General features: G+C 35.5%; 1 protein-coding gene across 5 annotated transcripts in view; it reads right to left on the bottom strand.

The window, feature by feature from the left end:
- The window catches only part of PHIP (PHIP subunit of CUL4-Ring ligase complex), a 110,082-nt gene that overhangs the window by 13,556 nt on the left and 83,612 nt on the right, over positions 1-12,914 (bottom strand). For all 5 annotated transcript variants that reach the window (XM_080615136.1, XM_080615137.1, XM_080615138.1 and 2 more), the window contains 8 exons: positions 12,773-12,855; positions 7,961-8,072; positions 7,680-7,741; positions 6,704-6,859; positions 4,763-4,883; positions 2,705-2,830; positions 680-752; positions 232-282 (listed from right to left, as the gene is read on the bottom strand). In XM_080615136.1, the coding sequence (XP_080471262.1) occupies positions 232-282; positions 680-752; positions 2,705-2,830; positions 4,763-4,883; positions 6,704-6,859; positions 7,680-7,741; positions 7,961-8,072; positions 12,773-12,855 (784 nt within the window). The remainder of the gene's footprint in view (positions 1-231; positions 283-679; positions 753-2,704; positions 2,831-4,762; positions 4,884-6,703; positions 6,860-7,679; positions 7,742-7,960; positions 8,073-12,772; positions 12,856-12,914) is intronic.

Raw genomic sequence — 12,914 nt, 5'->3', positions numbered from 1 at the left:
GGAACCCTGCAGGATACAAATTCTAATTGATGAATTCGTGACATGCAGCAGCACCGACAAAAATGCTTTTGCATTGAACAGATTAGTAGCACAACACGTCACTTTTAAGCTCAAAACTTTCCAAAAGCTGACATTAGATGATAATAAAAACACTTTCAGTTTTGCATTCCTTTGTTTAACCAATGCTTGTCTAATTATTCGTAGCACTGTAAATCATAAAATAAGATTTACCTTTCTTTTTCTAGTGGAAGTTCCTGGCACATTTGTATCTTTCTCTTCTTCCTTTGAGCAAGATAATGAGTCGCATAAAAAGGTTAAAAAAATATAAGCATGTATGAGTAGGTGAATTCTTTTATACTTCATTTATAATTTGATTTTTTTAATAGTTCTATCCTTGTCCCTCTGGGAAGCATTTCATGTGACTGCCAGTTTTGAGAACCTCTCAGAATTCTAAGCAGCATCTAAATTCTCCATCAAGCTGCTAAAGCATTAAAGGAGAGGAGCCTGAATTTTTACCCAGTTTCCCAGCTGACAAACAAGAAACATTTAATTGACAGAGAAGTACACTCCACTCCCTTACAGTGACTGAAATTGGTACTTTTGTACCCAGCAGGACAGAGACAGCAGTCCTGTTTCTCCAGTTATTCAATGCCAATGTCTTAAAGACACAACCACTTACCTCATCAGAGTCAGACAACACTTTCTTCTTCATTGCATTGTATAACGGAATTATGTCATAGCAACTCTGGTCTCTGTGTAAAAAGAAATACACACTAACATTTATTTTCTATCTACACCTATAGGATCAACTGTATTACGCCTACGATAAGGAAAATGCCTACGAAGCCATTCCCAAATAAAATGATACAGTGTTTGGTGATGTATGAATACTAAGAGGACTGTAGTAATGAGAAAAGCTTGTCTTCAGCTCAAAAACCTGTAAAATATCTCTGCACTCTGTAAAATACAGACCATTTAACAGTGTCAATGTTTTAAAATTGAAAACTATAATCCTTTACCATGAATGCATTAGCATTAGATTAGAAAAATCTAACACTATACCACATAAAGGGCTCTGGGGCCCATCTAGCTTTCTAAGAAACAGTACAGTAGATTTAGTGTACAAAGTGCAATTCAATACATTAGTACCCATAATGCAAGACAGCTGAAATGTAATGCTTATTTGTGTAAGGACTAACACTGTTATTGTATAAACCTGCATAATTAAATCAGCAAAACAAACACTGATTTTCAATCCTTGTATAACACAGCAAAAGAAAGCCCAAAGGTGTTCTACCACGTAGCCATACAAACCATCGGAAAACCAGGAGTAAATACTCAGCAACTCTACACTGGAATTGCAATCCATAATACAGGCTACCGTATTTAACTATAATTATCACTAGAAGAGCTCCGGGGAGAAGGTGAGAAAAAGATCAAGCAACAACCCCTTCCCTACTTTCTGCTTTTTGAAAGACTTGGGTAATTTAAGAGTCTAAGCCTTGGATTCTCAGAGGCATCTAGATAATTCACTCTCATTAGAACCAAGGGGTTTGCCTTCCATGGTCTAGGCCTTCTGCCCCACACTAAAAACACAAGTCTGGGCTTTATGTGCATTGCTAGTTCACTTACATAGGTATATTAATAAACACAAGCTATAGGTCATTATTAAGGAATAATATCCACATGTTCCACTAATTTAGCTTAGCCAATTAAAAAACACACTCTGACAATCCTTGAGCTGCTTAATTAGTCAGAAGGAAACTCCCATGTAGGCTGAAAATGTTAAAGAACAAAAACAGTACTAGAGAAGCCCTTTAGAAACCCATGTGTTTCTAACGGTGCATTTCACTGAAACTTCTAAGTTACATATTTTTCATTCTCCAGCCAGTATCAAAAATCACAAGCACTGAAGATACAAAAAATTTGTGCATGGAGTCAAAGTCCAACATTTCCAAACACATAATGCAATTCTAATGTTTTAAGAGCACACAAAGTAAAAAAATAAAAGATGCAATTTAACACTGAGAAACTAAATTACTAAAAAAATCATTATTTTTGTCGCACTAATGAAGTATCTTGTTGTTTTTACAAGGCAGGAACACGAGCATTCACACTGTACAAGCAAATCAAGGCAGTGGACACAGTGAGCTCTTCTTACAAACTTCAGGCCCACAGATGTATCAAGTAACTGAGAAATCTGAAACATTTCTCATTCAGTTTTTCTACAGACAATAATAAAACATTAGACAGACAACTACTATCTGTCGACCTCAAAGCTTCCAATTTTTATTTTGCACAGCACCATTTTCAATCACAGTGTAAATTGTAAAGACTTCAGAATTAAATGCTCACGATTACATTAACATAGGAGTTCTAATTTTGAGTTTGAATACTGCCTAACTTATCTCTAAATGTATCTATCACTCCATGCAGTTAGTCAGACCCATTTTTACCATTTAGCAGAAAGTCTCTTCAAATAAAATGCCATGTCAATCTATGCCAATCAATGTATTTCAAAACTTTATGTTGTTTTGCAAACTTAGGCATTCTTTGTCAAGAAGAGCTTTATTCTTTTCCGCCCCAACAGCAGACAACAGGCTTATTCAAGCTGCAGTACTATTTTATTTTAAAATTCAGATCTGAAAAGGCTGAATACCTTGGGAAGAGATAGGAACAACAACAGAGCTACTAAGCAACTCACTTTATGAAGTGCAGCAGCAGATCTGTGACAAATTTAGCAGATTTGACAATAGGACTTCCAGGTTCATTAAATGTGCGAGTATTATGTTCTATGTACCGGACTTCCCACATTAATGAAGAAAGGCGCCTGTATATGAAAGGAGGGAAAAGGGAAGGGGAATTAAAAAAACATGTTTCCAGCAACATATATGAAACAGGAGAAAAAGCCTTACATACTTCTTCCAATGTATTATCACATTCATCTTTTTTTTTTTACACTAGATCAGAAAACATGCACGCTCTGAGATGTTGCCCTATGTGACCAGCAGAAGGCAGCTTCCTCTGGTTTCCTGCTCTCATGTTGTGTCCTGCATTAATGTATACAAATGGCTTTGAGAATATACAGCTGACACTCCTTGGGATAATTCAGCTGTGATGCTTCAGCTTTTATACATAACCCAGCCCCTATCACCTCGTAAGTCACAGCTGAGGCTTGACAAAATAGTAATAAAGAATTTATTAAAAGTATGTATTTTTCTGACAGACAGACAATGATAAAGAGTTTCCTCCCATAGCTCTGATTTAATGATGTAACTATACAATAGCCACATTACGAAAAATGATGCACGAAAGGAAAAATAACTGAAAAAATAGACCCAAATCTAGAAAAAAAAAAACCAAAACAAAAAAAAGGACAAAAAATTAAAAATTTGTGATTTAAAAAAAAATCATATTATTTCAAATCAAAACTGACAGCACAGAAGCTACAAATACTAGTATGAAAGTAAAAGGTTATATGCAAAACATGATGCAAAGCATAAGCATTTAAATGCAATTAAATAATGTTTATGGGTCCAGCATTTAATGCTGTGTGATGACAGTAGTGACTAGGAAAGTTTATAACTATTCTGTTTGGTTTTGCATTTTTCAAAACCATATGGGCATGCCAAGACTCCTAGTTCAGAGAAGAGAAAGTGTGTTTTAAGGTAAGCCTCATGAAAAGCTACCAAAGTCACAAGTGATCTGAACAATCCCTCCTTCAAAAGGTGAAGAAAAAGTGTTACTGCAATGCACAACACAAGGTGTTGCTTATTACCTAACAAGGCTTTGACAATACTAGAAACACTAAGAACAGAGGCTTAACTGAAGAAGGTAACACTGACTGCCAAAAATATCTACCTACACTTTTGACAAGAGAAAGAAAATCCAGCAAAAAAATCCTCTCCACCTCCAACTGCAAAGCAGTACATTACAGAAGTGAAAGCTGGATTACCTTATATCACACAATACACATGGAACAATAAATGTGCATTACTGCATTACAACATATAAAAAAAGAGGTGGGATTTCTTTGAAAATTAAAAAGTGATTTTAACTTCAAATTCAATCTTCAGTTAGGACTCAAAATACTAAAAATTAACTTTGAAATTTGGCCCAAACCAAAATACTATCCATGGTTTACTCAAAACAAGTATTAGAGGGACACTGATATTCAACCCAGAAATACACCAAGAATGAAAGGAAACAAGAGTAATTTGATGGAGCGTTCTCCTTCATAGATAATACTTACTCAAAATAATACAGCAATTTCAATCCCTGGTTAGGAAAACATCAAAACAGTGTCAAAACGTTAACTTCCTTCTGTTGCTGTCCAGCAGCTGAGAATTTCAAGGCCAGTAATTTGAGAAGCTATTTTCTGTGTAGCTTCTTAAGTGACAAGATTTTTTTTTTTTTAAGCACATTAGGACAAACACACTTGACATATTTCTAAGATTTTGCTTATTAAAAAACAGGGTTTTGTTTTTTAAATTATAAAATGGAAACTTAATTCTTCTAAGTTTGAATCTTACTTGAATAAGCAGGAATCTGAATGTCACGTAACACTGAAATACATTTTGGAGAAGAGATGTACAGTCCTTTTTGAAGTTTTATAAAAGGAAACCTTACCAAGGATAGAAGATGGGAGAAATGGAAAGCACGCACCTGTACCCATCTCTTACTTGGATATTACAAGACAAAAGAAGCTACCAAAAATATGGTTGGCAGTATTTTACAGCAGGAACCAAGACTTGGATCTAACCTGTAAAATCTGCTTTCCAGTCTTTGTTTAATGGTACTGAGGTCTGTGGGATATGCCACAACAGTGCAATACATTGGGTAAGCCTGGAGATCCACTGGTGCCACAAATGCAGAAGCAATATCTAGACAGAATGAAAAATGAATAAAAATAAGTTATATTCCACAAACGTCCCTTGGCAGTTTCAAGATTCACATCCTCCCACAACATATGCCATTTCTTAATGTCTGAAACACGCTTCCCTTAGTGCATTTATAAAATAGCAACAATAACTACTCTGAAAATTTGTGACATTCTCCATATAAAAGTGCTTGCTGATACGTATGCTCTAAGTACAACCACTGCAGTCATTACCCACTCAGCTGTGCACGAAGCACCAATGCTCCTCAGAGACAATGCAAATGCATGTAAGACACAAACATTTGAAAAGTAGACTTAAATGTATGTATTATATATATGAAAACATACAGCTCAGTATTGTTATTTACAATATAGGTCGATTTCATTTGGTTTGATATTGCCACTCTCCCACCTTCAAAGCAAGAAATGCATTGAATTCTTACCATAAAGTTACAGTACTATTTCAATCTCATTAAGACTGAAAACTACACTCAAACAGAAACACATCTTCTGTCCCTACCTAACAGCAAAGACTTCTAAAACCAATCCATCATAATGCTAGTAGACTGCTGAGCAATTTAAGCCTGTGCACCTATAAAAACTTGGGTTTTTTTATTCTTCCTGTGTTTAGGAGCATCATGAGTGCTTAGACACATGCTAACATTTTATACCTCAAGGGAAAATGCCATAATATAAAAACATAAAAAAACCTTTAACGTCTCTCAGGAAAGTCTTTAAGAACAGAAAATACCTTGTTGCTAAACAGACTGTTCTTCTAAAAGCTGTTTACTCACTCTTAAGAATGTTCTAGCAACTGCTACTTTGTACCAATACGTACCAGTATGCTACAGTTAAACCCCAAACTAAGCAGCATGCCATGCAAGGTAATGCAAAACACATCACCATTACTCTTAGACAACAGAGTGAAAACAACTAGTATTTCATTTCCTCACAAGTTTTTTTTAATGTAATTCTGTAATTTGGATTACTACACTGTATGCCTATTACCTTGCTTCAAGTACTTCAAAATTCTGTTAAAAAACAATTATCTGTGACAGCTTACATATTTAATTTATGACCATTGTTAGCCCGGTCATAAACCCAAGACTGCTGACTTAACACAGTTTTCTTATCACAAAACATACAGAAGACTTATGATTTAGCCCGCATTTCACTGGTGGATCTCAATCTCTGACACTTATCTTTGATCATGTAAATGTTGCAGTGATGTGTTAAACGTTTTAACAGTTACCTTTTCAGAAGCTGCCAGTAAACACTAATTGCAACTGTAAAGACTAACTTAAAAGCCTTTTGCTATTCAGTTGCAGAGAATTAATCAATTACTTTTTCCTCACCATTTTTTGTAACTATGCAATATGGGGGAGAAAACAGGAGTTAGAAAGGCTACTGTAAGGAAAATCTACACATTCTCACATTAGAGCATAAAAGATTCCCCTGACAACATGTGCTTGTAATATAGTTAATATTTTGTTCATCATGAAGTTTGCCATTTTAACCCCAAGAAGAGATTCTGCTAGCTAAAGTAAAAAAAAAAAATAAAAATCAAGGACTTGTTTTTCTCCTGTAAAACCCAAACCCCTAGCCTATTTCAAAACAATAGTTACCTTTGAAAACAGGAGAAAATTCAGGTTTTATACTCACTACATGAAAAACTAAAATACGTGCAATGACAAAGTTTTGTTCCTGTTAATCTAGAAGTAAAAGGTGTATTTTATCACATTCATTGTGGTAATTTCAGAGGCACACGTGAGCCTAGTCCAAAAACGTAACACAAAAGCATCTCCCATATTATTCAGCATTTACCTAAAGTCATGAGTTGGTTGATCCCTGCAATAACTCTGTCACACTCCTCATCTCGGGTCCTGGAACCCCACTCTCCATCCAGAGGTTTGTAGAGCAGCGTTCTACGTTCATCATCTGTTAAAGGAACACTAGTTCCCAGTTCTTCTGGAAATACAGCTGGAATGTAACATGAAAACTAAATAAAACATAAATCTTTGTATCTTGTGCAATACATATACCTGCAATTCAAAGATACATAACATCATTTTACTAACCAACAGAAATGCATAGTACCGAATTTGCTCAAAGACATTTTCGATGCAACTAGTATCCTTTCTGTATATTGCTGTATAACTTAAAAGAATTATTTATGGTTACTTCTATGCTTACTTATGAGTGCCAGTATTATCAAATGTTTTTTAACCAGCATTTTATGAAATTTAGAAAAACCCCAAAAACTAAGTGAGGAAGGAAGAAACACAATATTCTTCCCTGGGAACAGTGCCCAAACTATGCCGTCCATTCTGCAGCACATCTATCTGTCACGCGTGCTGGGCCAGACAGGGAGCAAGGCCTACTGTTAATCAAACTATCAACACACAGGCATATGCTGAATCTTCAATACACTGAACATCTGCAGTCATGCTGACAGGTCTCAGAAAAGATGACACAGGGCACCAGTTTATCTTTAATCCTCCCTAACTGTACAAAACTGTACCTTTAACTGTATGCCATCTGTTACAAGTTTTTGTAACATCTCTATTTCCAACATACACTTAGTTTGTCAAAGGATAGCTGTATTTTTCTTTTGCAGTTCATTTATCTTGACCCACTTTTAGTTTAATAACTGATTTAAGGATGTTCTTGAAATGCAACTGGTTTGTGGGCTTTCCCCCTACTCCCCAAGAGAAACAGCATTATTTAAGTAAAATCATACAACATTTTTTTCCTTCTTTAAACACACCCTTTAAGCAATTATGTTATTAATGTACCATACCATTAGTTGGTATCAGCTCCATGTCCCAAGGGCTCATTTTCTCAGTATCACCATTGTCCCAGCTTAAAAAACAAACAAACAAACAAAACCCACATTTAAATTAGCTGCTAATATTGCTTCAACAATGTAATTATTTAATGTTTGTAACATAACTATATATACACCACAGAGTATTATAATAAACTGGTACAGTGAGATGCATGACTGAATTTAATGCAAGCAAGTCGCTCAGTCAATCCTTCAAATGAAATAATTAAAAGATTGATCATAAATTTACTAACCAGACATTGTAGCACTGAAATAAGCTATCAGGATAATCAGGCTGAAGAGGTTCCTGGCTTTCAATTGTTCCAAACCACCATGCATCATCTATCACTGACCTGAAACGATCACCTAGGTGAGAACACAGAACAATTTAATCACTACAAGGAACCTTAGACCTCCCAGTAAAAACAGTTTTTAGATATCTTCGGCTTGATATTGAATACAGAAATTCTTCTGAATATTTGCAACATCAACAGGCAAAAGATGAGTCACAGTCAGTTAAAAAAAAAAAAAAAATTAAATTCTTCCTGAAGGCTGCTTTTAAACAAAAATTAAAGTTAACATGGCATTAAGAATTATTAAAATATCTATCTACATATTCTTCATATATGCATTTCTTGATTTCATATAAATGTAAGACATTTCAATGCTGTAACTTTAAGACTCAAATCTACTTGTCTTAAACACTACATGTTATCTTAAAGTAACTGAGTACTGTGATGCTTTTGTAGGGGGAATATATTGCATGTTGCTGAGCTCCTTCTCAGTTTTTGAAGTGCTTTTCCAGCTACCCAAATGCAATCCAGAGGTTCATTCTCTTTACTATGCAGGCAATCTGACTGATAAAGAATAAAATTTATTAAAGCTTTTCCAAAAGGTTAGCAAAGTAATTTACTGTGACTTGAAATGGTTTCACTACTGTAAAGCATTTGCCTAGCTGAGAAAAAAGGTCACAAGTGTTATTAAAAAAAATTACACACAAAAATCCATGTACTACACAGCACCATAAAGCCCAACATTTTCTGTAACACATACCATAGAATTTAGAAACAATTTTTAGTGGCATATTCAGTTCGTTCAATACAAGAACGAATGTAATTTAAGTGCATGATTCCAAAAATTGCAGTTTTTTGTTTTCATGGCATTGGAACATACACACTCTTTCTCAACTGCTGCAGTATTTGTTCTATTCCAACACATCCATACTCTGCCCAAATGCTTGCTGCAGTTGTCTGAATTAGTAAGAAGAAAATATATTCTCAAAATTGGTCTTTACTGCATTTTCTTTTCATTTAATGGATTGCAAGCAATTCTAGACAATTACAAAGCTTCCATTAGTAGTCCTAATTGTGATGATTGTAACAGAACAAAGTATACCAGAAATATCTGAAATGGCAAGATCAAAAATATAAGTAAGGGGTGATGCTTTATTATAAAAGAATAAATTTTTCTAAAGAGCTCTTAAAGCGCAGTCTCCTAACATGTCATTCCCTAGCAATCAGTTTTACAACAAAAGGTGTGTAGATACAACTGCAAGTATGTAGATACAAATGTAAGCCCCTCATGAGGCTGAACATTAAGCAGATGAAAACCACTTAAAGGAGTGTATCCTGGCACCAGCTTCTGATTTTTCAAGAGCCACAGCATTCCTATGGACAGAAAGCTAAAGCTGAAAACAAGTTGTTTGAAAAAGCCCAGAGAACAATCTCCTGAATCACATTTTTTCCAGTGTCCTTTGTGCTGCTTCATCTATGTGGACAGCAGACCGAAAATTCTTGCTGGAAGGATTTAGCACAGTTTCCCAGGACTTTTTAATCATCAGATGTCAGCTTGATAAAAATATAAACTGTACGTTGAACTTAAAGTGGCTGCTATGTAAGAGACACACATGCACGCTTGTCTAAGACATATAGCTAAAGCTGCACAAATCCTGCCAGAATGTAACTTTTAGCCATGTATTAATCTTGTAGTTAAACTATAATAAAACAAAGATATGCAATAAATACAATCTGAGTAGAAATAAGAACCTGTCACTTCTCAAACTTGGTTCTTTCGAAAGGATTAATACATTAATATAAATTTAATATTAAAAAACTCCATAAATACAAATATTCTTCCCTAAACAAAAAACCAACCAAAAAACCCCCAAACCAACCAAAAAACCAAAACAAAAAATACCCCCCCCCCCCGCCCCAACCAACCCAAATGATAAAAACACACCACCAAAAAACCTAGCAAAACTCTCCACCAAAACACCCAGGACTGTTATTTGTTAAAGGATCAATGCTTTAATGACTTAAAGTGGAGGCAGAAAATTTAATATCCAGCAACTCTCCAAATAGTAGCTATAAAAATATTGATTAGTAGGCTAGGTGCCAGAAATCATAGAGGATTAAGGAAGATAGTAACAGTAGTCCTGAGAAGACAAACCAGCAACTGCATGACATGAAAAAAAATACCAGTTTGTTGATGAAGAATGAAAGTTCAGAAGACTTGACCATGTCAGATAAATCTTGGAGGTTTCAGATTCACATGGTTGAAAAGTCAGGAACAGTTTCATGTATAGTTCTAAGGCATTCCTCCTTATCTATGACCTGCTCTCAAGGAACATTTTATACTGTGTTCCACACTGCAACGAAACAGTGCATGATTTGTCCCAGATACGTAAGCATACATTAGTAAAATATCTGAAGCGTGGTAGCAGGTAGGAGGGTAGCAACCTGGAAGGCCTCTGGAAGAGCTGTAGCAGTTTTAACTGCAGTGTCTTTGCTATCTCTGCTTTAGCATTTCATACGGCCTCAAAGAAGGAAGCTATTTTATCACTAGTTCTACCACCCAAAAGAAGAACTGAAGAATGAACTCTAATGCACACTTGTCAGAGTTACAAGCTGGTATTAGACACCACTGGCCTTAAATTCATATTTATTTACACTGAAGTCTTGATAAAAGGTTCTGGCACTTTTAATACTTTTTAATACTTTTTGGGCAGCTCTGATTCCTTCCACACTGCAAGTTTCTCAAAATACAGTTGCCAGCCCAGGAAAGAGATGCTACCCATGCTTGTTCTCTTCAGAGCAGCAAGAGCAAAGTTTCAAAGTCCCTAACTCCTGGATTTCTATAATGACAACTGACAGATGATATTTGGCTAGGCCATCCAAATACAAGGTATTATTCTACTGCTGCTTCGATCTTGTGGGAAAATATGTATGGCATGGCAGAGCAAGACAAGACCACAGATCCATAACCATCAGGAAAGAGCAGCGCTTCGTGACGTATCAGTAGATGTTGACCAATCTTGTCTCCTAAAAAATCTTTAAACCAAAATGATCTTTAAAGAAGAAATCAAGGTATACATTTCCTACTGCATCAGAAGCTGAGGGTCTTTGCCAAAATCCCTACAGAATCAAAGCTGTCTTTCCAGACAACAGAGCATACAGTATGAGATGATACTGAACTTATTAATATGGTCATATGTAATTTACACATCTACTGCTAAAGCACACATCCTGAGTAAGCATATCATGATGTGTATCAAAGGACAGAAGATCAATTCATCTTTCCTGGCAAAGTCAGGTAAGAAATGATAAGAAAGTTTTTAATATCCATCTGTGCCACTTCTTCAGGTTACTTAGTTATGATGAACTTGAAAGAACAGCACTTTGAAAATTGTAAATACAGACTAAGGATGCACTGTATTTACAGAGATGTTGTATGTTGGATCAATCATTTCTACACAGGCAGACAGATATACCATCATGTTCTTGCATTAAAATCCACCATTCTCCTATATGATGCTTTGCCTGCAGTGGCAAGAAAGGCTGGCAAGTCAGCTGTGTAAATATTAGCCACAGCTCCCAAATTAAAGCACCACAGGAATTGAGTTGGTACAGAAATCACTGCTACTTTACAGATAATGTGTTTTCAACATTGAAATCTGCTTAAAAAACAAACAAATAAAACCCAAACCAACCAAACAAAAATCCACCAAAACAAAACACAACAAAACCAACCCAGCCAAAAAGGAACGCTATCAATATTTCACTTTTAAAAACACGTCGCTTCACAGAACATACAGAGATACTGGGAAAGACATTAACACTGCCTGTAATTCTCAAAACATGGTATCATATACAAATTCTCTCTTAGGGAAACAGAGTTTCATCCTGAACTCTGAAAAATCAATAATACTTGCTTAATCTGTTTGGTTTTAGAGACAATCTAAGGCTGTTTTTATGAATGAGAACATATGTATTTCCTCACCTCCTGAAAAAAAAGCCAACACACCCTCAGATGTTCATATTATCATAATGCAACTTTCTCTCCCCCCCCCCATTAGATTTCACTGTTGAAAGGTGTTCTTTATTATCATATGAAACAGGTGACTAAGACATAGATGTGACTGAAGGACAAGCCTACCACTGACTTCCTTCAGTATACAGTACTTGGAAATAATTAATCACGGGCAAAGTGAAACGAGTAAAAAACATTCCCATCCACACAGCAGTGAATTATAATCACACATTTCAATAAAGCTAAAGCATACAGGCTTTAGAACAGAATTCGAGCAAATATAGAGATGGGAAAGGCATTCTCTTTGTACAGTCTAGAAGTCATGCATTTTGTATTTCCAGTAGAAATTCCAGAAGTAGAAAAAACCCCCCCACATTTCTAGTTAGCAATGCAGTTGTAAGAGTGCCTTGAATCAGAACAGAGACAAGCAATATATAGGCTACAGTAAATTATCAGTTACCAATAAACGCATTTCTAAAAAATATTCTTCATTTCTCTCTGCAAACACACAACTGAGATTTCCTTTGCACTTTCTTTTACAGATTACCTTCTGCATTTTGTTTGCTTGCTTTAGGCATCAGTCAAGGACAAAACAGGACTCACATCCAAATATACAGACCTTATTCTCCAATTTCAGCAGAGCATTAGGATTTATTTACCATAACCTACTTCTTAATAAGTTATGATGAAAATAGGTAGACACTTAGAAAAAAAAGCAAACAAAGCCACACCAAAAAAATCTTCCCCACACAACTCACCTATATTCCATCGCCTGTGTTTTGCATCATCAAACTGCTGCCTCAAAACTAGGAAATCTATGACATCTGGCATATCGTGGTACCTAATTACAACAGAACACATAACTATTAAGCGATAAAACAGCAAAAGCATAAAGTAAAG

This window comes from Psittacula echo (genome assembly GCF_963264785.1).
Source record: "Psittacula echo genome assembly, chromosome: 4".
NCBI lineage: Eukaryota > Metazoa > Chordata > Aves > Psittaciformes > Psittacidae > Psittacula > Psittacula echo.
This window is presented reverse-complemented; position numbering and strand designations above follow the sequence as displayed.